The sequence below is a fragment of the Cokeromyces recurvatus genome (assembly GCF_025118155.1).
Source record: "Cokeromyces recurvatus strain NRRL 2243 chromosome Unknown BX663scaffold_45, whole genome shotgun sequence".
Taxonomy (NCBI): domain Eukaryota; kingdom Fungi; phylum Mucoromycota; class Mucoromycetes; order Mucorales; family Mucoraceae; genus Cokeromyces; species Cokeromyces recurvatus.
In genome coordinates this window covers 127,479-153,382 of record NW_026251431.1, presented here as the reverse complement: position 1 = coordinate 153,382, position 25,904 = coordinate 127,479, and the positions used below count along the sequence as shown (strand labels likewise).

At 32.7% G+C, this 25,904-nt stretch overlaps 11 protein-coding genes across 11 annotated transcripts; 6 read left to right on the top strand and 5 right to left on the bottom strand.

The window, feature by feature from the left end:
* Positions 1-57: 57 nt before the first annotated feature.
* Positions 58-978, top strand: BX663DRAFT_526227 (uncharacterized protein). The gene is made up of 5 exons (XM_051529877.1): positions 58-164; positions 260-355; positions 433-549; positions 606-670; positions 732-978. Exons 1-5 carry the CDS (start codon positions 81-83, stop codon positions 820-822), a joined length of 453 nt encoding a protein of 150 aa, XP_051378091.1. The 5' UTR covers positions 58-80; the 3' UTR covers positions 823-978.
* On the top strand, positions 952-2,780 carry BX663DRAFT_526226 (uncharacterized protein). The gene is made up of 2 exons (XM_051529876.1): positions 952-1,264; positions 1,342-2,780. The coding sequence occupies exons 1-2, from the start codon at positions 1,014-1,016 to the stop codon at positions 2,648-2,650; spliced, it is 1,560 nt and encodes a 519-aa protein (XP_051378090.1). The 5' UTR covers positions 952-1,013; the 3' UTR covers positions 2,651-2,780.
* Positions 2,781-3,866: 1,086 nt separating this feature from the next.
* On the top strand, positions 3,867-6,030 carry BX663DRAFT_271834 (uncharacterized protein). Its single transcript, XM_051521954.1, has 2 exons — positions 3,867-4,143; positions 4,216-6,030. The coding sequence occupies exons 1-2, from the start codon at positions 3,918-3,920 to the stop codon at positions 5,649-5,651; spliced, it is 1,662 nt and encodes a 553-aa protein (XP_051378089.1). The 5' UTR covers positions 3,867-3,917; the 3' UTR covers positions 5,652-6,030.
* Positions 6,031-6,110: 80 nt separating this feature from the next.
* BX663DRAFT_443748 (E1-E2 ATPase-domain-containing protein) lies at positions 6,111-10,303 on the bottom strand (the record flags this gene model as incomplete). Its single annotated transcript, XM_051523584.1, has 4 exons — positions 6,111-6,444; positions 6,516-7,530; positions 7,626-8,105; positions 8,167-10,303. The coding sequence occupies 4 exons, from the start codon at positions 10,301-10,303 to the stop codon at positions 6,111-6,113; spliced, it is 3,966 nt and encodes a 1,321-aa protein (XP_051378088.1).
* Positions 10,304-11,946: 1,643 nt separating this feature from the next.
* Positions 11,947-12,967, top strand: BX663DRAFT_565027 (uncharacterized protein). Its single transcript, XM_051532064.1, has 2 exons — positions 11,947-12,293; positions 12,404-12,967. The coding sequence occupies exons 1-2, from the start codon at positions 11,976-11,978 to the stop codon at positions 12,896-12,898; spliced, it is 813 nt and encodes a 270-aa protein (XP_051378087.1). The 5' UTR covers positions 11,947-11,975; the 3' UTR covers positions 12,899-12,967.
* Positions 12,943-14,487, bottom strand: BX663DRAFT_526222 (uncharacterized protein). The gene is made up of 4 exons (XM_051529875.1): positions 14,140-14,487; positions 13,709-14,005; positions 13,550-13,614; positions 12,943-13,488 (listed from the first exon to the last, which is right to left on the bottom strand). Exons 1-4 carry the CDS (start codon positions 14,423-14,425, stop codon positions 13,048-13,050), a joined length of 1,089 nt encoding a protein of 362 aa, XP_051378086.1. The 5' UTR covers positions 14,426-14,487; the 3' UTR covers positions 12,943-13,047.
* Positions 14,488-16,169: 1,682 nt separating this feature from the next.
* On the bottom strand, positions 16,170-18,117 carry BX663DRAFT_490365 (uncharacterized protein; the record flags this gene model as incomplete). Its single annotated transcript, XM_051524949.1, has 6 exons — positions 16,170-16,202; positions 16,750-16,950; positions 17,020-17,104; positions 17,176-17,371; positions 17,428-17,750; positions 17,837-18,117. The coding sequence occupies 6 exons, from the start codon at positions 18,115-18,117 to the stop codon at positions 16,170-16,172; spliced, it is 1,119 nt and encodes a 372-aa protein (XP_051378085.1).
* A 722-nt stretch (positions 18,118-18,839) lies between these two features.
* Positions 18,840-20,711, top strand: BX663DRAFT_443818 (uncharacterized protein; the record flags this gene model as incomplete). The annotated part of the gene is made up of 2 exons (XM_051523589.1): positions 18,840-19,109; positions 19,227-20,711. The coding sequence occupies 2 exons, from the start codon at positions 18,840-18,842 to the stop codon at positions 20,709-20,711; spliced, it is 1,755 nt and encodes a 584-aa protein (XP_051378084.1).
* A 140-nt stretch (positions 20,712-20,851) lies between these two features.
* On the top strand, positions 20,852-22,478 carry BX663DRAFT_556177 (CoA-transferase family III domain-containing protein; the record flags this gene model as incomplete). Its single annotated transcript, XM_051531694.1, has 5 exons — positions 20,852-21,020; positions 21,078-21,114; positions 21,190-21,544; positions 21,620-21,692; positions 21,793-22,478. 5 exons carry the CDS (start codon positions 20,852-20,854, stop codon positions 22,476-22,478), a joined length of 1,320 nt encoding a protein of 439 aa, XP_051378083.1.
* A 63-nt stretch (positions 22,479-22,541) lies between these two features.
* BX663DRAFT_526205 (uncharacterized protein) lies at positions 22,542-24,377 on the bottom strand. Its single transcript, XM_051529874.1, has one exon. It carries the CDS (start codon positions 24,295-24,297, stop codon positions 22,573-22,575), a length of 1,725 nt encoding a protein of 574 aa, XP_051378082.1. The 5' UTR covers positions 24,298-24,377; the 3' UTR covers positions 22,542-22,572.
* On the bottom strand, positions 24,367-25,252 carry BX663DRAFT_526204 (uncharacterized protein). Its single transcript, XM_051529873.1, has 2 exons — positions 25,048-25,252; positions 24,367-24,980 (listed from the first exon to the last, which is right to left on the bottom strand). The coding sequence occupies exons 1-2, from the start codon at positions 25,178-25,180 to the stop codon at positions 24,466-24,468; spliced, it is 648 nt and encodes a 215-aa protein (XP_051378081.1). The 5' UTR covers positions 25,181-25,252; the 3' UTR covers positions 24,367-24,465.
* Between the last annotated feature and the right edge of the window lie 652 nt (positions 25,253-25,904).

Sequence of the window (25,904 nt, the reverse complement as noted above, 5' to 3'; positions counted from 1 at the left end):
TTTTTTGGGTTAAATTTATTTATTTTAAATGGTAGACGATTATACGATGTCCTTTAGCATTTTATCAACTTCCATTAGAAATGATTAACACAATCTTCTTATTTGTGATTGCTGGAATGGGATTACAAGAACGTTTAGCTTTGAAAGCAGCCTTAAATTTTATGGTAAAAAAAAAAAAAAAAAAAAAAAAAAAAAAAAAAAAAAAAAAAAAACCAATATAGAAATATACATGTTTCATGTATTAAGCATGCATATTTAGGCTGACTTTGTAAGTCAAGATCATCGAGAAAACGATAAAATAGTAGACACAATTATGATAAACTTAGGACCTCAAATTATGGAGCAACTTTTATTGGTAAATACGAGGTTTTTCTTTCTTTCTTTCTTTTTTTTTTTTTTTTCCTTGGTTATAAAATCTAACTAAATACATAGGGAATTGGTGGTCGTGTGCCTAGATCATTTTTAGGTCCGCTTATTGATGTATTATATAAAATTACAGGAAAATACATGCAAGAAAGTCGTCAATGGCTACAAGCATTGTTGGTTAAAGTAGGAATAAGGATGACCAAGAAACAGAGTATAAGTGTATTAATTTTTATATATAGGATGGATTTCCAACTACTTTAGTAAATTCCAATGACAAGGAGACATTTCTTAAAGGAATGCTTGGGTAAGACAGTATAAAAATATTCATAAATCAAAAAGACTTAAGTATTCTTCTATTCTTTTAGAACTCGTTCTTTAAAGAGATTTAAAGAAACTACAAATAGCTTTTCTATAAAATGTAGAGGATTAGGAAATACAACTTTCGGTAAAGTATAAAAGATGTCTTATTGTTTTAATTTATATTTATGTTACATAAAATAAAATTGTATTGTACAACAACATACAACCCAGTAAATACATGTAAATTGCTTTTATATATTATATACATATTATATTTCTTTTCTTTTTTTTTTCTTTTTTTTTTTTCTTTTTATCTCTCTCTCTCTCTCTCTCTTTATACTATAATTATGACGTGGTCAATGGGAATGATAAAGGAACCTTACTCTCCTTTAGCTTCCAAACAAATTATAGATTCACATAATCCAATACAATTAGCAGCCATTTCTAATTACAAACTTGCTCAACTTACATTTGCACCTCCTGATCTTCATTCATTAAGAAAAACCGCGGTAGTTAAGAACATGATTGAAGATATCTATGCAAATACCCCAGTGGAATGGTTACAGCAAATGACTCGATGGCAATATTTTACACCTGAGTAAGAATAATATAATATAATATAATATAATATAATAAATAAATAAATAAATAAATAAATTTAATTTTTATAAATAGGTCGTTGGAAGAAATGACACAAGAAGGCTTAGAAGAAATATTTGCACAATATGCACAAATTATTGAAACATTTCGGCCTATAAAAACAACTTATCAATATGAGGATGATCTATTTTTTGATGATGATGATGAAGAAGGGGAAGTAGGAGACGAACTTTGGATAGCAGAAGAACAGCAGGAACAAATATCAAAGACAGATTCGGTCAATTCTACAACATCCACTTTATTCTCACATCCAAACGCTACACTTTCAAATCATGAACCTCAGCCACAGTTCTCTGAAAAACCTTTACCTCCTCTTGTAGATGATACAGCCAAACAAGCACGTCATAAAAGCGGTTTTAGTACACAACGTCGACTTAGTTGGACAAGTGATACGGGTATTACTTCTAGTATCGTTTCTCAAAACTTGGCAAATGAAATAATGAGTCTTTTTGATATGGATTTCGCTATTGATATTAAACTTGATACTGCTCCCAAGTTACCAGAATTACCTTTTAGTAAACCACGAAGACGCTCTCAACGACAATCACAGGATATGTTGACAAGTTTATTGCCGGCATTTGAAAAAATTGCCTTGGAGAATTCAAAACCTATGATAATAAAACCTGAACTTGTCATTCAATCAGTACCTAAACGTTCTTCTTCTTTACGAAATCGAGAAGAAATAACATCACCTACTACACCCAATCCTTCACCAGTTCATAAAACTGTCTCAAAACAGAAATCACTTTTACATCTTGCCTCTCTTATGACAGGGAAAAAGAGTAATAAACAAGAGCTTCCTATCAGCCCAGAGTCAATTCAGTGCAGTACTGATTCTAATACTTCTTTACCTCAAAGTGTAAGAGGTGGAAGTACATCCACTGTTAATTCTACCTCAAGCTCTTCTTCATCTTCGTCGTGGTGTTCAACAGAAGGGAACATCCATATAATACAACAACAAAAGCCTTTACCTGAGATACCAGTAAAATCTCATAAACGTCATTCATTGAAAAGGAAGAAAAAATCAGCGACACTAAAGCGTTCGATTTATGAAGAAAAGAAAGATACTAATCTGAGTAGATCTCAGTCAGCTCTTTTAAAGATCGGGTTGAAACATAAGAATCATAAGCAGACAATTCGAAGGAGTTCTTCAGCTAAAGACTTATCAAGTCAAGACATGATACAGTCAGCAGGAAACATAGATGAAATGTATAAATCAGAAGAAATAATTGTAAAACAGCATTCGAATAGTTTTGTTAAACGTATGACTTCCTTTCATTGGCGTATGAAAACACGCCATCAGAAACCTGTAGTGGAGGTTTGAAAACATAATTGAAATCAGATATACCCACTTTTACATCATAAACACCACAGAAATTTGAATTATATTCTATATTGACATATTCTCGCATAATTTAGATATTAAACAAATAAATAAATAAATTAAAAGAAAAAAAAAACTAACATAAATATAATACATATTAATGACTTTTAACTTGAGGCCTTTTACAGTTTATATATATGAGGTAAGCACTAAGAATGGATGATACATTGGCATGATTGGAGAATGATTTATTAAGTTTGCTCTTAATATATACAAATATAAGGTCAATACTAAAGGTTAAAGAGATATGAATTAATGAAAGGGCAAATTCATTAAATAAAGCTTATGCGAGTATAATTGTCAAAGTAATTTTCTATTTGCTGTGTGCATATATACCTTATTTTATTTTTATTTATAAACCATAGTTCAAAATATTTAATAAGATCTATTTGATCTTAATACACTTGATGAACTTTGCTTTTAGATTCACTTATCTTATTTAAATGACCCAACCATAATGATTGCTATGGTTTAAATAATAAATAGTTATAACAAGTATAACAGCATTGTTATAGCCTCTCTACACATACACTTAACACGGTTGATACTGATTTTTTCAAGTATTAAAAAATAAATATTGAATACATCTTATTCATTCATTTAATTATTTTCTTTGAAATTTTTAAAATTACCGAATAACTTGAAAATTAACTTTGTTGATTCTGTGTATATTCTTCTTCTTTCCTCATATTTAACACCACTCAAGTATTTATTCCTTTTTTTTTATCAAACATTTAAGGGTCTTTGCAAAATACTATTCATTTTTTTTAATCATAATATTAAAATGAAAAGCTTAATATACATCTCCAATTGATAGTCTTTTATGGCAAATAATACCTATAAATTTTAATTTTTAATTTGACACAAGTTGATTATTCGTTGCTTCAGTCATATAATCTCATAATTAAGCTTCATAATCGAATCAACAAGATAATATCTCTGCATTGTATCAACAAACTCTTTTTTATATAAAATCGGATAAACTAAGTGTGTGGTACTATTCCAAAGTCTATTACTCGCACAAACCATAGATTTTTTCATTTAAAAATTTCAGGTCATATATTACAAATATGGAAAATTTGGGTAATACAAAAGTAAATGATCAAAAAAATGGCTCCAGCATTATCTCTTCCTATCTTTTATCTTCATTTATCTCCCCCCCCTCTCTCTCTCTTTTTTTTTCTTTCTTTTCTTTTCTTTTCTCTTTATGGGACAAAATAGATTTCCAGCAGAATTTCTACAGCAAGTAGCAGCTTATTTATCTTTGCAAGATTATTATCAATGCATTTATGTTTGTCGGTTTTGGCGTATTATTTTTCAACGTTTGCTCTATCGTACTATAACGCTGTATTCAAATACACAATTACGCTTGTTCTTAGCTTCACTTGAACAGTCAATTATGAATGGTTATTGGATCAGAAAGCTGTATCTAGGTACATCTAAGACAGATGTGTAACTTACTCAATCTCAATTTGATCTTCTTTCTCAATTATGTCCTCAAATAGAGGTTTTTTGTTTTAATATAGCTGATTGGGAGCACCTTCAATTACGAGAATCTTGGATATCAGTGCGACAATGGTCACCTTTACCTTACGCAACTTTCATCAGCAATATTGAGATCCTTAAACATAACTTGACCCATTTACATATTCAACATTCCATGCAACAGTTCTTAAGTTTAATAGATCAGATTTATGTTGTACCTTATCTTGAACATCTTACACTTGAGTTGATGAATGATGACTCTGATTCATTACTACGCTTTAGCAATTTACAACAATTACATAGAGCTTTGCCTAATCTACTGAATCTTACATTGATCCGTAGTAAGCCCACAAATCATCGTCAGGAGTCCAGTATTCCATCATTAACACATTTTAGTGAACCCTCTTCACTGAAAACTCTAACATTAGACGGCTATATTGACTCCTTCTATTGGTTTGATTTAATTCGCTACAGCTACCCAAACCTTCAAGAACTCAACATCACTCATATAATAGACAACACAAGTGAATTCGATAGTAGTTCAACAAAATGGAGGATATGGCAATCTGAGTTTACTCAACTTATACAAGCTCTACCTCTTATAACTCTCAGATTAGGAGGCCAAAACATACCATCTCTCTTTTCTAAATCATTGGTTACCTCATTTCAGACTTGCACTACTACCATACAATATCTAGACCTAGACGTAGACTTTGAGATCTACCAAGCAAATGAGTCCTTTCAATTTTTAAGGCTTCTTGATTCAACTTGTGGACTCGAACAGTTACGAAAGCTCAAGTTGAAGGTTTGGGAACAGATACCTGGATGGTCTGGTGTGACCTCATCACATCTACTTCATTGTAAAGGGCTTCTGTCATTGGAATTGGCATTACCAAGGGGACTGATGGATCAGTTCCCCTATACACCATTTTTAATTGATTATCTGCTAATGCATTTGACTCAGTTGGAGGAACTTGTGTTGATTGGAGCTCATGTTCAGGTTATCTATAATCAGTTTAAAAATCTTGATTTTGGTGTATTTGCTCTAAGGAAATTTGAGCTGAGACAATCCAGATTTGAGGAATTAGTGACAAGATATCTATCAAGGTGTTGTCCAAGACTAGAAACGGTTATACTAGAATGCGAGGTAGTACGGTTATGTGAACTGGTATGGCAGAATAGTAGATTAACAAGGTTGCAAGTGAATTGGTATGGACAGCATAAATTTGTGGGGATTCAAGTGACAACGGTTTATCATAATTATAAAAAGGTATGGTGCCACTGGGATCAAACTAAATATCAGATTAGTAAAGATGAAGTCGAACAACATGAGGAGCTAAATAATACTTGTAGTAAATTTGGACGTTCACCAAAGATTGGCCTTATAAATATACAATGCCAGTCAATATCTTGTATCTTTTTTAATGATATGAAAATACCCATTCAACAATTATAATTTTATTTTTTATAAAGTAAAAATAAAGTAAAATAAATAATTAAATTAACAAATTACAGACTCAAAATTGTCTCTTGGGATTCGCACTTTATAATGTGCTGGGACAACATAGAGTGTTCCTTTACAGTTGGGACTTGTCCACATGGCACAATGACTACTGCCAGTATTTTTGACATAAGCTGCTTTAAATTGCTTGGGGAAATTGGTACAGCGATGATTTGAACTAAGTACACCTGATCGCGTCTTTTCATCCATACTGTATAAAATTAAGCCATTACCTGTACCATAAATGGCAAAGACACAAATAGGTAACAATAAGAATAGAATAATAAATTTCATCAAGAAAAAAAAAAAGTAATAAAGAATAATAACAAAAAAAAGGCAATTTTAAAAAAGTGATGTTATAATTTATTCTATATGTATTGTAAACATGGGTTTTATTTTTTTTTTTTTTTTTTTTTATATCTTGATTTGATATGAATCATTAACTACTTTAGGTGGTCTATACAAACGTAATAAAAGACTAGAACAGACAACAGTAATACTAGAAGCAACCATAGCAAGACCTGCAATATAAGGTGGTAGGCCTTTTCCAACGGCTGGATAAAGTATACCAGCTGCAATAGGAATTGCTATCACATTATACATAAATGCCCAAAAGAAGTTAAATCGAATACGTCGAACAACTGTACGTGAAACATCGTACATGGTTAACAAATCCATCAAGTTATTTCGAATCAATACAATACTTGCTGCTTCAATAGCAATATCTGTAGCTGATCCGACAGAAATACTAAATTAAATATATATTTATATTATTATCAATTCAAATAAGAATAAAAAAAAATAAAATAAATACTTTACCCTACATCAGCTTGTGCAAGTGCAGGAGAATCATTAATACCATCGCCAACCATGGCAACTACCATTGATTTACCATGTGTACGTCTCTGTTGTAAGCTTCGAATCTTATCTGCTTTTTGTTCAGGCTTAACACCAGCCAAAACAAAATCTTCTTCGATACCTAATTGACGACCAATGACACGACCTGTTTTTTCGTTATCACCAGTGATCATCCAGACCTCAACACCTCGCTTTCGTAATTCGGAAATAAGTTGAATAGACTCAGGTCGTGGAATATCAGCAATGGCCACTTGAGCAATCATACGAGTTGTAGAAGTAGCACAGCAAACAGTTGAGCATTGACAGACAATACAAGCACAATCATCTTTGCATCCCTCTGTATGAGTGTCGGTAAGAGATGAAATGACTGGAGAGGCAGAGATGAGAACGATAGATTGGCCAAGACCTTGCCATTCACTTATCAAATCATGACAGGTTTGAGCTTGTTCAGCAGTTGCAAAACGAGCATGATTCTCGTCCATCCAAGCTTGGTTTCCTAAAAAGATATTTAAAGCACGTACATTACGTAAAGGTCCTCTAAGATCGGCAGCTATCTCGGGTGTTAATGTGATAGTAGCCAAGAGACCACGACCAGGGATTTCTTGTGAATTAGATAATGTCACACCTTCAAAGAGGTCGCCATCAGAATCCTGTTGCTCTTCCACATGCACCATGAGATCTGTATCTGAAAGTTGTGGGTTCTCAGATAAGGCTTGAATGATATAGCGTGCCTTTTTCTCTATTGCTTTAGAAAGTGGATGATTGCTTGCAGAACTAACTCGTCCAAGGATTTTCCAAATGGTTGTGGCTGATTCGCTATCGATCCAATTGTGAGTAATAAGAGGCTTTCCCATTGTGAGGGTACCAGTTTTATCAAATGCAACAGTTGTGATTCGATTAGCCATTTCTAAAGCGTATCCTCCTCCTTTAACAAGTACACCATGCTTAGCAGCGATACCAGTACCTACCATGACAGCTAAAAAAAAAAAAAAAAAAAAAAAAAAAAAAAAAAAAAAAAAAAAAAAAAAAAACATAAATATAAAAACAAAAAATTCTGTTTTTCTACCTTACCTGTAGGACTCGCAAGACCTAAACCACAAGGACAAGCGATAACAAGGACAGTAACAGCCAACATGATTGCAAAGATAGTTTCATTTTCACCTTCAGGCATCCAATCTTTAGGTACCTTACCCTTCACTGCCATTACTTCCCAGATAATAAATGTAGCAATACCCAAAAAGATAACAATAGGGACAAAGATGCTAGAAATGTGATCTGCAAGTTGTTCGATAGGCGCTTTAGGAGAAGCTTGAGCATCTTGAACCATTTGAATGATACGTGAAAGTGTTGTATCAGCACCAACACGAATAGCACGAATATAAATAGTATTACTAACATTGATGGTAGCTGTTATGACATTATCACCTTCGCTCTTTGTAATAGGCACAGATTCACCTGTAATCATCGATTCATCTGTAGCTGATTCACCTTTCCAAATTTTACCATCGCATGGAATACGACCACCTGCATTGACTTTTAAAATATCACCCACTATATTGTTATTGTATAAATTTTAGTATTATGTATAATAATAGTATTATTAATATCTTACCTTGGATATCCCTTGAATCAATTTCTTTTTCAATGAAGGTCTCTTCACTAACATCTTTTTCATCATTTACTGTAGACTCGCTGATGACCAAAGTAGCCCTTTCAGGTTGTAGATCCATCAATTTAGTAATTGTCTCTGCTGTCTTTCCCTTAGCCATTGCTTCAAGCCATTTACCAAAATTAATAAAGGTAATCAATAATACAGATGTTTCAAAGTAATTGAGACCCATAGACTCTATATGAGGTCTTGCCATAACTGCAATTACGGATGCCACTGATGCAACATAAGCGACCGTTGTACCCATTGCTACAAGTGTTTCCATATTTGCAGTCCTTGAATAGACTAAAGAACGCCATGCCTTGACGTAAAACGGCCAGCCTAACCAGAACTGCACGGGAGTGGCCAACAAGAACAACACGAGATCACCAACGGATAGACCATGTGTAATTTCCTTAACAAAGGCACGGTGAACAGGATTTGATGAAGGTAAAGCCATCATGAAGATCATTGAAATAAGTACAACAGGTACTGCAAATACAAATGACCACCAAAACCTGGATTGAAGCATGCCAAGTTCTTGATCTATCGCGGCTCGCATTGAAGCACGTTGCTCCGCAATGGTCTCAAGACCTTGTTGAGAGAGCTCAGCTTTGTAACCAATTTGTTCAATGAGATGTGCTAATGAGCGTGCGCCAACAATAGAAGGATCATGTTTGATAACAGCAGATTTAGAGAGAAGGCTAACTTGGCAGCTAATAACCCCAGGTTGTTTCATTATGTTACGTTCAATATTGGCCACACAAGAGGAACAAGTCATGCCAGTTACCTTTAAATGAGTTGTAGCCAAATTTTCATTAGATTCGATATTAGCTGTATCTGTATCTGTTAATTTGGTAATTTTGATATTGTCTGCTGAAAACCCAAGTTGTAAAATGGTTTGATGTAACCGTTGACGTGTAATAAATTCACCATTGTATTCAAATTGACAATGACCCGTGTCTAAGCTGATCTCAATTGTGGAAGGAATTATATCATGTAGTTGAGTTAATGCATTACGGACCTTGACAAGACAACTGGAGCAATACATACCACTGACGATCATCTCTGCTTGATAGTTTGATGTTTTGTTATCAGCTGGTTGTGCTGCAACTTCTGATAAGAAAACGAATTTGCTTGCTGAATAACCCATCCTCTCAACGGCTTCTTTAATGGTCTTTTCATCAAGATTATTACCAGTCAATGAAGCACTATGTGTGAGTAAATTGACTTGAACAGAACTAGGGTCTATACCTGGAAGCTTTGTAAGACCTTTTTCGATTGTACGCACACAACTAGCACATGTCATGCCTGTCACTTGAAAGGTTAACCTTGTAGGAGGAGAAATAGAATTTTCTATTGAAACAACGCTTAAGGTAGTTATTAAATTAAGCTCATTTTGTTTTTCTTCAGTTTTCTCATCCAGGAACATGATGGGAGGAGGTATTAGATTATGAATCACTTGAATATTTTCAACGTTATATCCCCGTGCTTCAATGACTCTATAAATAGCATCAATATCAGGTTCTTGTTTCGTAATAAACATAGCCATCTCTGTTTCAAGGTTCACATAGACAGATTTGGGATCAACGTCTGGTAAATCGTTTTGCAGAGCGTCTTTAACAGATGTCTGACAGGAATGACAAGTCATACCCAACACACGCATGACTACCTTGCGTTGTTTACTATTAGCAGGCTCATTAATGAGTGTGTCGTTGGTAGATAACTTGGATAATGAGCTTTCAACTGTGATATGAGCCTTAGTAGTCAGTTCATAGCCCAGGCCTTCGATAAGCTGCCTGATTGTAGCATTGTCGATACTATTCCCTTCAAAGGAAAACGATGCTTGTTGTTTTTCCAGACTCACAGAAATAGTATTTCTTATTACACCAGGTAATGTCGCTAGTGCTTCGGTCACCGTTTTTACACAATGTTCACAAGTCATACCGGCCAAGCCAAAGGTTATCACCTTCTCACTGGTATCATCGCTTGTATCTATTGGATTATCTCCAAGATTAACTTGGTTCACTGTATAACCAAGGTCTTCAATGGTATCTTTTATTTGATCCTTTATCATAGTGTTGGGGTCACTTAATAACATAGTTGCTTCTTCTCTATCTAATGAGACGTGAACTGAATCTGGATCAATGCCTGATATTGCCTGTAATGCCTTTGTAATTGTATTTGTACAATGAGAACAAGTCATACCGGTAATTGACACTGTCACTTTTAGTAACTCATTTTTTTCAATTTGAGTATCATTATTAAGTGATGATAATTCAGGAGTACCAGCTTCGTAACCTAAATCCTCTATAGTCTCTGATAAACGTTGTTTTAATTCAGTTTGATTGATGACATTATTTATCTCAAAAGTTGCTTGGGCATCATCTAAACTAACAATAATTGATGTTGATATAATACCAGGAAAATTTTCTAATGCGGTAGTTATAGTTTTTACACAATGCTGTTCATTTAAAAATAAAATAAAATAAAAGTAATAATAACAATAATAATAATAGTTAATAAAATGATAGATTAGTAAATGATGAATTCTATACTTTACTCCGCATGTCATGCCCTGAATGCTAATCTTGACAGTATAGCTTGACATTTCAAAATTGAAGAACAAAAATAAATAAAATGAATAAGCAACTATTAATATAATTAAAAGAAAAATAAGAAAAAAAGAACAAAAAGAAGAAGTAAAACAATTGATAGAACACCGTTTTTATAGCGGAATCTTATCTGATCTTTATACTCAAAAAAAAAAAAAAAAAAAAAGTGGAATAGGACCCTCTTTTCCTTTTTACCAAATATAGAAAATATGATAGGTGTTTTAAATTTTGAGCAAATTTTGCTTTTCACTACTAAGTTGTTGATTTAGCACAAAATGATCATTAAAATCAGTGCAAACAAGTGTTTCACTTTGCAAATCCCCCCTTTTTTTTTCTGCTCTTGTGATTTATTATCCATGCTTGTTTCTTTCTCTTTATTATTCCAATATTTTTTAAAATAAGCGCAAGTAAAAATTACAAGAGTTTTTAAGATTCACAAAAATGAGCTATTTAAATATTAACATGGTTCCTTAAGAATTCAAGTCTATTAAGTGCCATAACAGATCATTATTTAAAGTTCTTAAAAGACATTATATGAATGAAATGAAATAGTTTAAATATAAAGCCGAGTTGCCTTTTTGTAATAGGCAGTGCTTATCCATAAATATGAGTACATATATTCAGCAAAGAAATTATGAGCGCATCTCCTGTCTTACCTATCTGAATTGAACTTTGTCGAGAAGTTTTGGTCTTTTTGTTGAAAAAAAAAAAAAAAAAAAAAAAAAAAAAAAAAAAAAAGAAGAAGAGATACAAGATGATGAGATAAAAAATTACAATATATACACTCAAAGTCTGTAGAGCTATCTTTATTAATTAGTTAAATATTCAATATTATGTTTACATGAATATAGAATAATGTATCTTACTAAGTTATCCTTCGTATTTGACTACGTAATGCGTTATTTTTGGTTTAGTTGTCTGACTTATTTTACTTTATTTTTTTTTATTCAATGCCGTAGTGGGTAGAATCATGTTATTCTAGTAGTGTATACGTGATTTATTTATGTATTTTTTTGGTAAAAAAAATGCTTAGCTGTGAAACGGATCACCTGGAAAGAAAAAAAAAAGAATTTCTTCTACTAAATAGATAAAGCAATGGTTTTTAATCCCCCCCCTTCTCTTTTTTTTATTTATTTTTTATTTTTTTTATCTTCAAGTATGAATTTATTTAATAGTAAGAAGGAAAAATGTCGAGAATATGATAATGAAGATGAAGAAGAGGAATCTTTTGTAGAAACTTTTCCACACATATTTGATCGAAATGATATCTTGATTTGCGCTACGCATGGAAAAATATATGCAATTCATAAACGAGATGGTAGTCGTTTGTGGAGAGCCAAATTCCCTACAGGTGGTTTAGGAGGCATTGTCTCATTGTTTGTAACCGATACAGACAGATTAATTGTCGGTTCAAGAGGAAGAACAGCGTCAATGGATCTAATGACTGGTAAAACGCTTTGGGTTAATAAAATGCCAGTAAGTTACAATAGATATATATAAGTAGTGTGTAGAGAGACTTATAAGGCTTTCTCTCTTTCATCATCATCATCATTCCTCCCCCCCTTTTTTTTTCTTGGTCTTCATAGGGCTTTGGTATAGACGAAGTCTCTATTATTAGTACTCCTAATCTATTATCGCCTAATCTACTACCACCTTATCAAAAAGAGGAAACAGAAGAGTCATACCCAGATTATGATATGTTAACTAACATAAAGCCTATTGTTTTTGGATGCGCACGAGGTAAAGTGATGGCTATAGATAGTGAAACAGGAGAAACGTTATGGACTTATAATTGCGTTGGGGGATGGTATAATATACCGGTTATTATTGTTGAACCACCTCTTAGAAATCAAGATTTTTTGGTGTATGTAGGTTCGGGTAAAAACGTCTACTGTCTTAAAGCTAGTACAGGGGAAGTTATTTGGAACGTTCGTGTATCTAATTCTAATTTTGGCTTGAATTATATGACCTTAGCTACACCTTGGAGTTCAAAGTTAGCAGCTGAAACTCATTCGGCCTTTAGTCAAAATCCATCTGCTCAAAAAAGGGACCATCAACGAGACAAAGAAAAGTCATCATAATAAATTTTTGTTATTTATTTATTTATTTATTTATTTATTTATTTATTTATTTATAAGAAACAGACATATAATCATGTTATTAAAAAAAAAAATCTTTGGAACTTCTTCCAAACAAATAATAAAATACAATAGTTAAAATTCAAGGGCGATCAATGGTGTGTTGAAGTAGGAGGATGTACAGAAGCTTGTTCAGGCATGTCTCGTTGTTCGGGTAATTCATCTTGATGTTCATGGAACTCTTCATGAGCCTGTTTACCCTTTATTGCCGCTGCTACATGTAAGCCAAACTCAATGGCCTTATTAAAAATGTATTGCCATATAACTGACATTAGAAACATAAAAATAATCATGGCTAATAAGACATAAATTTTGGTTCCCAGCTGATATTGAACAAGGTTTCTTGGGTTATGATTATAAAGTGCTTCAGGACCTGCTATAAATCCTGTTCGTGCCAAACAATCAACACCAAACATAAAGATATACGCGCCTACAAAGGATGTCGTTAAAAGCATGACGGGTCGAATGGCAAAATAGACGATAATAGCACATACAAGAGCAAATCCACCTATAAAACAATATCTTCCAATTATCTAAATAATAAAAATAATTAATTATCATAACAATGAGATTTTTTTTTTTTTTTTGACTTACATTTATAATCAAAAAATCATCTTTCCAACAGCATATAAAGGTAGCAAAAAGAAATCCTCCAAAGGCTATAAATATAAATATATATAAATATATAAATGCATTATACATAATCATTTATATCTATCTATATACGTCATTTGTAATCATAAGATAACTTACCGCCAATAAGATACATAGCCAGAGACCAAATAAAATAGTAAACAAGCCCACCTATAACTCCCACACCAACAGGTACAACAATCATTGTAATTGAGTCCCTGCTATAACCTGCTTCAGGCTTGCAATTTGCGAGCACAATCCAGGTTATAGATCCAAAAGTTAATAAACCCATAACAAAGAACATAAATTTAGAGAGCCTAAAACCCATTGAGCATAAAAATAAACCAAATACGATGAGTACAGCTCCTAAGGAAGCCATTTGAGGTGAAATCCCAGATTCAGTACCATAGACTGCCACTATATAGTTTGTAGATATATATATGTATATATGTATACATATATAATAAAAGTTCAATAAGAAGCTGGGAGAGAGGAGGGGAGGGGAGGGGGGAAAGGGACATGTGGACTATAATTAACGTTCATAACTTTACCATACCATTCGGTACTTCCAGCTGTAATAATTGTACTGTCATTATTCGTGTTGTTGTTTTCATCATGTTCATCCTTATTTGGGGTTGATGTAGCAGTAGTAACTGTTGTAGTAGCTGTTGTTGTGGTTATTGATTTTGTTGAAGTTGTATGGTGAAGTATATTTATATCATTATTATCAATAGCTTGTCGTTTAGCAAGTCCATTTGCAGGACGAGCATCAACTATTACACAACTAATGAAAATCAAACAGAAGCATAACCATTTATTAAGTAAGGATCCTTTCATTTATATATTTATTCTCGAATGAAACTTTTTTTTAGTTATTCTAAAGTATGTACGTCGTAAAGAAGAAGAAGAAGAAGAGAGAAAGTAAAAGAGTCAATAATGATTGTTATTATAACAGCATTAAAAGGCTTGTAGTACATAACAAAGTCCTACTATTTTTAGCAATTATAAATAGTAGTAATAATAACAGTAAAAAAAAAAATGGATCTCGGGATAACACAACTCGGGCTTGACAAAAAAAAAATAATAGAGAGATTTTACTATTTATTATTGATCTGTCATTAGATAACACAATACTGCCAAATTTTCATTATTCATTTCATAATAATATGATTAAATAAGATCCATTTTATTTATTTATTTTTTAATAATAAAAATAAAAACGACCAATGAACACATAGTAATTTAATTATGCTGTATAGCCTTAATCAGTTCCCAAAAAAAAAAAAAAAAAAAAAAAAAAAAAAAAAAAGAGAAAGAGAGAAAAGGTAATAAAAACCTCTTAGGAGTCAAGAGAAGAAAAAAAAAAGCGAAAGAAAAAATCAGAAATAGTACGAGTATGCTAGTCTACGATAATCAATACATTAAATTGACATAATGAAATAGATAACCCATTCCATGCAAAATGGTGTAGGTCTTTGGCCAACAAACTATCCAAGGAGAAGCGAATTGTGAAGACTTTAGTTTTTTTTTTTTTTTTTTTTTTTTTTTTTATTCTAGATTATTAGAATTATTTAGTACAGAGTTACCAGAATTGTGTTTAAATTTATATTACTGAACGTACACATATAAACTTCGGATATGGGGAAGCAACGTAGAAAGTAATATGTCAGTAGTAGGTAGTTTATTACTACGGAAAATAATTTGAGCCACTGTAGACTGATTTATCAAGTAAAAGCATCGGCGTGACTGAAGATTGAGATCCTTATCCAGTAACAATTGTTTTGACAGGATTCTAATTGTTTAAAGTTTCTTTAACTTAGGATACTCATTGCTAAACTACATTTTAGTAAATGTCGATAAAAACTACCTGTACATAAAAGCAAACGGCAGCAAGTAGACAATCAAAGTCTCGAGAATTAACTTCTATAGATACAGGCTGATTCATTGTTTGCAGCACTTTGCTGACATTATTTTGTACAAGTTGTGAGGTATCCTCCCCTTTTGATGAACACACCCAGGCGCACTTTCTATTAGTATTTACACTAAATTTAAACAAAATGGCCCTTCTTTTTTTTTTCGAACAAATAGGAATTTATTTTTAAGTTTATATCTCTTTTTTCTTTACATTTAGTCGAAAAAAAAAAATATACATGTAAACATAAAGACCAATTTTCGATAAACAACACAAAAAAAATCTTCATGTAAGTCATTTTTTTCATTTTTATTTATAATATAAAAATATATAAAAAGAAAAGGTTAAGTTATCAGACTTGTAGCTCCTTCCGTGCCATGTCCTTGGAATAAAAGACAGGCGAGATCATCAACTGACGAAAAGTACTCAGAGAGATAACAATTCGCCACACTTCACTCTAAAGAAGGTCTACTAAAAATCATCGACTAACTTGGAGATTGTATCTAGTTTGGAAAACATAGAATTGAAACGTACTGTATACAGATCCTGTAGAGTACGGTCACTAAAGAAAAAATTCATTTTGCTTACTTTTCGAGCCTTTTTATAGTTTTTGGACTTTCGCTGAAATTGAATATGTGAAAAAAAATTTTTTTTTCATTGGATAAAATATTAGTTTTGTTCCAGTTTTGTGACAGCTTGTGTCTGATTCACAATTAAAAAAAAATTTATTATGAATTTTTTTAAAAAAAAAAAAGAACCAATTGTCATTAAACAATACCGCAGTAAAGGCTTAAAAATAAAAGAAGCTTATGTAAAAAAGAAAAAAGGGAAAAAAAAAGCCCCTTCATAATACTGATATGTATTGCTTAGTCTTTTAGTTATTAGAAGTTTGTATGATTTAATATACACATGCGTATATTCTTTTTAAAGAATATACTATCGTTGTTAATAAAAGCCAGTATACGAATGATTATGTAATACAAGATAATTTTATTATTAAACAAAAAAAAACAACAATGACTCCACTATGAGTAGATTGTAAGAAATCTAAATATGTATGTAGGTGGACAAATTTATTATGAGTATCCTTTTCTTCTAACAATTTTTATTGAGGAATTTTATTATCTTCTGTTTCCTTGGGCTTCCTTTTTTTCACGTCCATTATTAATTGTGAAAAATGATCCGCATATTTTAGCTATAAAAAAGGATTAATGTTTTCGTCTTGTATGATTGTGTATGAAAGACTTACTTTATGTTCATCAGGATCTGTTAATTTCCGTTTTAATTGATTATTGGATAGTCTTAATTTCTCCATAGCTTGTAAACGTTCAATCAAAACTTTCGCACTCACTCGATTATCAGAGTCAACATTTGCATTATATAAATTTAAATACTCTTTATGACGCCATATTTTAGTTTGTCTGTCTCCATGGTCAGGTAAATTCAAAGACTATAATTAATATGTTATGTTAGCTTGGATTGATTGATTGATTCATTATTAGTCTTGGTATCATTTTACCCTAAGACATTCTCTTAATTCTTTATCACTCATCATCGTATATACTTGTTTCACAGGCTTCTTTCCTAAATCCACTTGTTTTTGTCTAATGATTACATGTATATTAATATCTACTTCAATATGCATATATGCTTCACTTTTTTTTATTTTCGTTACTTTTTAGGTTGAAGAGAGATTGACGTGCTATTATTGCTACTATGATTAGAAGAAGACGAGGATGGATATGAATTGGATCTTTGTATAGGGTCAGGAGGTATCCTGCGATCTCCCTGTAAACAGCCTTCAATATGTAAATCAAGTACACTATATTTCATATATTGTAAACAGACTGGACACTGAACCATAGATGATACTAGTAAAATAAATGAGTATCTATGTTGTCCAGAATTTGATTTTGTTTATCCTTACATTTTAAATCTTTTTCGTTTGCGGGAGAATTTTGTTGTTGAGAAGGTATATGTTGTTGTTGCTGTTGGTGGTGGTGGTGGTGCTGCTGCTGCTGCTGATCATCATCTATATTGGATGCTTCATTCTTTTGTAATCGTGTTGATTTTCTAGTACTTTTATTATAACTTGATCGAGTGTTTTTTAAATTGGATGGTATAAAATCTTCACTTTTATCATCATCATCAACTATTAAAATAGATTCCGAATCGCTTGATACTTGTTCAATATTTTCCTCTTGTTGTTGTTCTATTGTAGTCTTTTTATCCAGCTCTAAAAACAATTTCCTAAATGCCCCAGTGTTAGTTTATTTAATGTATATTCAGTCATTCAAGATTTCCCCCCCTCCCTTTTTTTTTGGTTTTACTTTTACCGAGATTCACGCCATAGACGTACAACATTATCTAGATCATAGTTATGGATCAGGCTGTTTTCATAAGCAGGCTTTCTACATTTGGGACATATTTGTTCTGTTGATAGACTACGACGAATGCAAAGTGTACAAAAGGAATGAGAACACGTACTTAGCATGATGGTAGTATTGAAGAGCTCTTTACAAATTGGGCAACGTAAGTGCTCATCGAGGAGTTGGAATGGAGTTGTAGTAAATTCTGTTGGATCATCAAAGCTTTCTTTTTTATTTGTGTATGGCATTTTTTTTTTTCTTCTATTAAAAAAAGGGAATACGCGAAGACGTTGTTTAAACAACGCGACTTGTATAATAAAACGTGTTTTAAAACTCAATATGATTGGCTTAATTTCGTTGTCCATAAACTGTCATGAACTTTTGTCAAGGAGAAATGGCTAAACTTAATACTTTTATGTGTTTTAAGTTTAACCATGTTCAATCTACAATTTTTGTTAACATTTAATGCAACCAAAGTAATCCTTAGATACATGCGGATTTCTTAACTATTGGGGGGGGTTTTTTTCCTCGACGATTTGTACCAACTCTTGCAATTGTTTGCAAATGTTATTATCGAAAATAATCACTTAATTCCTTTTTCTTTTAATCATAAAATAAAAAAAAAGAAAACTCATCAAATTATACATTTTTTATGCTAAAATTGCAAACTTTTAGACTCTCTACTAAATAATATATGAAAATAGTTTAAAAACTTATATAAACGTGTATTTGTAATGATCACCATTAATCAATTAATTAAAAAAAAAAAAAAAAGTAAAGAAAATTAGAGTCACTTAGACAGTAGTAGTAGCTGAAGACAATAAGTGCCATACAAGAGCAGACAGTTTTTGGAAATTATGTAAAATAAAGGGTGTATATAGGAAAGGATAATAATACGCTTGTTGTCATTACCACTTTTCTGCTGCATTTTTTTTTCTAAAAAAAAATAGATAAACATATAAATATAAACATGAATTCACAATTTAGACCTGATCCTTCTAAACTTAATCCTAAATTCGAAAGCTACAAATTAAGCGCTTTTCCTGAATCTAAACTATTTCGAACATCATTAACTTTACAACCCTTTCGACAATCCAATGATCGACGTATAGGCTTCCGCGATTTGCAAGCACGTATTCGTCTCAGTAGCCTCTTTTATGGTTATCCACTCGATAAAAATAGAGGATCCGCTTTTTTTATTGATCAGAATTTCCATTTGTACATGATTGTCTTTAACAATGTAAGTGAAGTGTTTTTTTTCAGAAAGAAATAATGAGTGGAATCAACTTTTTCTTTTCTTTTCTTTTTCTTTTTTCTCTTTAATTAAACACGTCTTCTTTTTTTATTATTGTTATAGCTTACAAAAGAAACATCGATTCATTTGATTAGTGAACTTATTCAACCCATTGGACCTATACCTTCATTTACTGAACCTGATAGCTCAGTACCCTTAGACCTTCAGTTACCTTCAGTGATAGCACTGGGTCGAGATCTGCTATTAGTTTCAAATGGAGTAGGTGACATTGAATTGATAGGTATTGAAGAGACACAGCTGGGACAATTTGTAGGTGCTTCATTAGCTACTGTAGCTTATCCTGGAACTGGGGATGAAGGTATTTCACCTGTTCCTTGTGTTCTATTGACGGGACAACGCACGGCCGCTACAATCACCTTTCTTGTCTACAGTCGTGCTAATGCTAAACAAAAGACAGAATTTAATATTGCCATGATGGAAATGGATTTACCCAATACAAATGATGATACGATTGTGATTCATCCTAGAGTGTTATTTATCTTGAGAGGCTCTGAGGTTCCGGTCTATTACTCGATAACACCAAATGGTCGATTGGTTTTGGGTAGTGAAACACGCTTTCAACGTATTTCACTGTCAGAGGTAGAAGATCAAGAAGAGATGATGGATATTGACAGAAAGCCAGTAACATCACCCGCCTATCAATGGAGTCAAGAGGGACCTGATATGACGGTGATGTTCAAGCTACCTTCAGGTACACCCAAATCCTCCATTAATTGTAAATTTGTAAAGGATCACCTCAGTCTATTAGTAAATGAACAAATCTCATATCCATATCGTAAATTATGGAGTACCATTCGACCAGACGATTGTCTTTGGACGCTTGAAGATGATACGTTGACATTATTCCTAACAAAAGAAGATGAAAGGACACGATGGCCACAACTCTTTGATCATGATGATGGTATTCTAGAGACCTTAACACCGCTTCGACTCGAAGAAATCAAGCAACATATGAATAAATTCACACAAGATCCAAATGAGGGAATCCCTACTGGAATGGCACCACCACCACCACCACCTTCACAACATCCAGCAGCGACAGATATGGATGAAGATATTGATGAAGAAGGACACCCCGTGTTGTTTACCGTCTATAGTCGTGATGGACAGGTAAAAGATGAAATTGAGAACCGATCCAATTGGCTATGTAGTGCCTTTACCAGTAGTTCACACATGACATCTGTTTGTCTTCAATCTGATGTAGATGGGCTTGTGTTTAGTCTAAGAGAAGAAGAGGGTAAATTAGAGGTTCAACATGAGACTACCTTGGATGCCTTTGCCTTTGTACAGGCATCTAAACGAGATGCAAGATTTATTCACCATGATCCTAATGGTGAATTCAGTGCGATTATCGAAAGTAATCGTAATGCATATCTCTATTATCATGCTGGTCGAGCATTCATTAAAAAGCAGTCATTAATAGATTTAACAAGAGGTGAAGGAGATGTACTTGGTGTACAATTGATACTTTCAGGAACAATCATGGTTTTGACCGAAACTGAAGTCATTGTCATCTTAACACTTTAATTTACACACACACACACACGGAGAGGGAAAAAAAAAAGCTACTAAAATTAAAATGTGGGGAAGAATTATCATTCCGAAACCAAAATAAAAAGAAAATTTAACTTTTTTTTTATATATTGTCTTCTTTCTCAAAAAAAAAAATGAATAATTTATTGTTGCTTCGTCATAGATTGATTTTAAAAAGGACAAGGAGTGTTCAACAATGTGGATTTAGTTCATGTCAAATACATTTTAGAGATTTTATTGAAAAAAAGAGTAAAGCAGGACCTTTAGAAGGAATTCGAGTTTTAGATTTAACTCGAGTTTTAGGTATAAAAGAGAAATAATAATAATAAATTTTACATGCTAAAGACCTTTTTACATAAGCTGGTCCTTATTGTACAATGATGTTGGGTGATTTGGGGTAATAATAAAAAGGGGATGAGGGATCTTTTTTATTTTATTTTATTTCCTTATATAACAAATTGAATTGTCTTAGGGCAGATGTTATTAAGGTCGAGAATCCAAAGGGAGGAGATGATACACGCGCTTGGGGCCCACCTTTTGCAACACATAATAACCACAGTGAATCTGCTTATTTTTTATGTGTTAACCGTAATAAACGTTCAATGACGGTTAACATGAAATCATCTGGTGGACGCAAGGTGATTGAAGATCTTGTAAGACAATCGGATGTCTTGGTCGAAAACTATTTGCCGGGAAAACTGGAAAAATTGGGACTTGGATATCAGCAACTTCAAAAAATAAATCCTAAATTGATTTATGCGTCCATTACTGGATATGGTCAGACAGGTCCCTATGCAAACAGACCTGGCTACGACGTGATTATTGAGGTACTTGAAGGAGAGAAAGAGAGAGAGACTATACATATATATATTTGTTGTTGTTCTTAATAATAATATCATTAGGCTGAGGCTGGATTAATGCATATTACAGGTGAACAAGATGGAAGACCTGTTAAAGTAGGCGTGGCCATCACAGGTAAATTTAAAAATATTTGTAGGTCCTTTTTTTTTTTTTTTTGTCATTCATCTCTCTCTCTCTCTCTCTCTTTTGTGGCGGTGGTATTATAAAAATATAGATCTTACAACTGGATTGTATGCTCATAGTGCTATCTTGGCTGCACTTATTCAACGTGGAGTTACAGGTCGTGGACAACACATTGATTGTTCCTTGATTGAATCCCAAGTTGCTTCATTAGCCAATATTGCCTCTAACTTTCTTATCGGACAAAGGGAAGCAACACGTATGGGTACCTCACATCCATCTATTGTTCCTTATCAAGTCTTCCCTACTTTAGATTCCTTTGTCATGATTGGAGCAGGTAATGACGGTCAATTTGCTAAGCTCTGCGACCGTCTTGATCTCCAACATCTTGTGGATAACCCTAAATTTAAACGTAATACAGATCGTGTCAAACATCGAACAGAGATGATACGTATTCTAGAAGAACGATTTCAACAGGCTACAACGGCAGAGTGGTTAAAGAAGTTGGATGGCTCTGGATTCCCATTTGCTCCCATTCATACTATTCAACAAACCTTTGAACATCCTCAGATTGTCGCAAGGGGTCTTGTACATGAAATCGAACATGAGACAGTAGGCAAGATCAAGATAGTAGGCCCACCTGTCAAGTTTAGTGAAGCCCACACTACAGTGCGTTTACCTCCACCCGTCTTGGGTGCACATACCAATGACATTTTGTCAAATGTACTTGGTTATTCCAAAACACAAATTGATCAACTTTTATTAGATAAATCGATATAAATAAATGAAAGATTAAAAAAAAAAAAAAAAATGAAAGAGAGAGAGAGAGAGAAAGAAGGACTGTCTTTTCTTTTCTTTTCTTTTCTTTTCTTTTTTAAAAGGGGACGCCCATATTAGGTCGCTCAATAAATTGATTTGTGGGTACAATACTACTCTTTCTTTCTAGAAATCCAGTATTTTTTGGATAGTGAGATGATTTTGAATGTTTAGGAGATGGAGGTACTTGTTCTTGAGTAGTAGTGGTCGGCATTGCGGTTGTAGATGATTTCGAAGTATGAAGTAAATGACGAGGGTCTTGTTGTTCAAGCATCTTTTTAGCATTAAACAGAACACGTAATGCACGTACTTGAAGAGCATATCGACTTGTGAGGGTTGCAGTTTCATAAACCATAGAGGCTGTTGAGATGGTTAAGATTTGATGTAAAGCATGGGTAGCCAATTGTGCTAAACGACTTAATCCATACATGTCTGCTAATACTAGTAATCGAGAAAGAATGTGGGGTTGATGTTGTTGAGCTGTCATGAGATGATCTGTATAAATGTATTGTAGAAATGCTAATGTTACTGAATAACTCTCGGGGAAATGAAATAATCGATGAGTATGATCTTTATTAGCACTTAGTTTCGCAAAATGAGGCCAACGAAGTGTGACAACTGCTGAATTAACAGGAATCGTTCTTCCATCATCTGTCTGAAATTCCATGTCGGCTAATTCACTCAACATACTTAGACCCAATTCTTGAGCAATAGGTGCACATGTCTCTGATGGATTAACATAGATACCGAATGCCTCTAGTTCTACTACAACCGCATGAGTAAAGTTGACTTGACGATGATTATAGTCCTCAAGTAAATCACGTGATTTATCACCAAACACAATGAATCTTTGACCATACAGAACACCACGGTTCCAAGAACCTTGAGAGAGAACCTGGCCAGTATCGATCCTGACCCAGACGAGATTAGACAAGTTAAGGGCCCAAATATGAAAGGAACGATGTGTAGGTGTAAGATAGGTGCCGTTCAAGATGAGATGATGACCCAAGAGATCGCCAGTAGGGAACCGTAATCCTGGAGGTAGGACAACACCTGACATATTCTCTGAATAATTTTTGATAACAGATTGAGATGAAGAAAATGGACAAAAGCTTTGCAGATCTCTTGTAACGTCTGTAAAATTATAATTAGAATAGACACAACAAAGAGCTTCATTCGCTTCTTCATGCCAAAAGGAATCAGGACAAAAGGCAACGGCTCGATAGGCACCATATTGATGAGGCATTGTATTCGCTTGTACCCAACAAAGAGTAGTCAGATCAAAGATATTCATTTCATTTATATACTGATTCGACATATCTTGACCACCCATAATAACCAATTTATTACTTGAGCAAATGACAGCAAGATGTGCATATCGTGCTTGAGGAGCATAAATACTGGGTGGAATATTAGGATATTGCCAACTCATACTGTCTAGATCAAAGATACAAATATCATCAAGAGCACAAAGGCCCTGTTGATAACTACTCATACCACCAAAGACGACTAACTTGTGATGAAAGAGAGATGTAGAATGAAAATAACGGGCTTGAGGTGCATTTTGAGTGTTATGATGTGTCCAAATAAAGCTATCTAAATTAAGAATGTACAGTTCGTTTATCATTTGTCGAGAGGACACAAGTCGACCACCAAAGAGATAGAGTTTATTGCCTACGACTGTAGTTGAAGCGCCGACAAGTGGAGGTGGGATATCTCCTAATGTTGGTTTAGTCTCTGTAGTAAAGTCTGAAGTAGAATGGGGAGTTGTTCCTGGAATCATTAGATGTATAATGTAGAGATGAAATAAATATAAAAAGCAGAAGAAAATGGATTCTTTTTTTTTTTTTTTTTTTTTTTTTTGTAAGTAAGCGTTTATTAAGTGTAACAATAATCATACATTATATAATCAACATTTTTTATATAAATATATACTATAATACATAAATATCTATTCATTATTATTAGTTGGTATTAATGCTTTAAATTCTTCGAAATCAATATAACCATCTTGATTTGCATCAGCATCTTTCATCATGTCTTTAATTTCTTCATTTGAAAGATTTTCACCCAGACCTTTCATCACTTCTTTTAATTCATCTTCAGAGATTAAACCATCACCATTCTTATCGAATTTACCAAAGCACAGCTTTAAATCATCAGCTTCATGTTTACTCATTCTACGAGAATAATGCTGACTATCCATTTTATTTTTCTGTTTTTTATCGTCATCATTAGGAAAAGTTTTCCATTTTCTTAAAGTTCTATTATCGTCTAATAATAATTGAGTCATGGCATTTACGAATTCTTCAAAATCAATTTGGCCATCATTATTTTTATCAAGGTTTTGAACGATAGATTTGACTTTATTGTTATCATTGTGTACAATATTGAGACTTTTCAAAATACTAGCAAAGTGCTCCAAGCTAATTGCCCCATTTTTATTAGTGTCGTACAATGAAAAAGCTATGAATGATTGCATAAGTTTTTTTTTTTTTTTATTATTTATTCTATTGCATATGAATAAATTTACCTTCCTGAAGACTATTCATTTCTTCTTCTGAAATTAAAGTGGATGGTTGGTTCATTATTACTTTTTTTGTTGTAGGTTTATTTAATATAATTTTAGTTGCTTTTAAAAGAAAACTTGGGAAAGAAATCCTCATTTATAAAACAAAATAAAAATTAAAATTAAAAAAAAAAATTAAAAAAATTAAAAAAATTAAAAAAAAAAAAAAAAAAAAAAAAAAAAAAAAAAAGCAAGCAAACAAGCAAGCAAGCAAGTAAGCAAGTAAGCAAACTTGTGGCCGATGTATCTGCTGAGAATTTCTAATGAGTTTTAGAAACTAGCAGTTATAGTAGTAGTTATAGTAGTAGTATGGAAAGTAGCGGAGAAAATGTTTTATTGTTATTATTAAATCATCTATTTTTCTATTTTTTCTTTATTAGAAAACTTTAGGAAAAAAAAAAGATAAGACAAGCCACATTTTTCTTTCTTTTCTTTAACTAAGATATAATTAACTATTTATGTCATTCAATACATATTTATATACAAGACAACTCATTCTACTTTTCTTTTAAAAAATATATATACATATATGTATACATATACATGTACTGTCAATCAGAGGCTGCAATTATAAAAAACTATGATATCATTTGTAACCCGGGGAAATCATATTTCTAAATATGGTAGTTATTTATGTTTACATCTATTGCATTTGAACTCAATTAATTGATTGGTTATTATAAACCTATTATAGTAGCTGCTCTTATACAGTCGAAGAAACTAGGTTGGGTCAATAAAAAAAATTTTTTAGCTATTTCCAAAATAAATTGGGACACCAATAGGAAAATGGGACATTGGTATGAAAATAGTACACAGAAGGG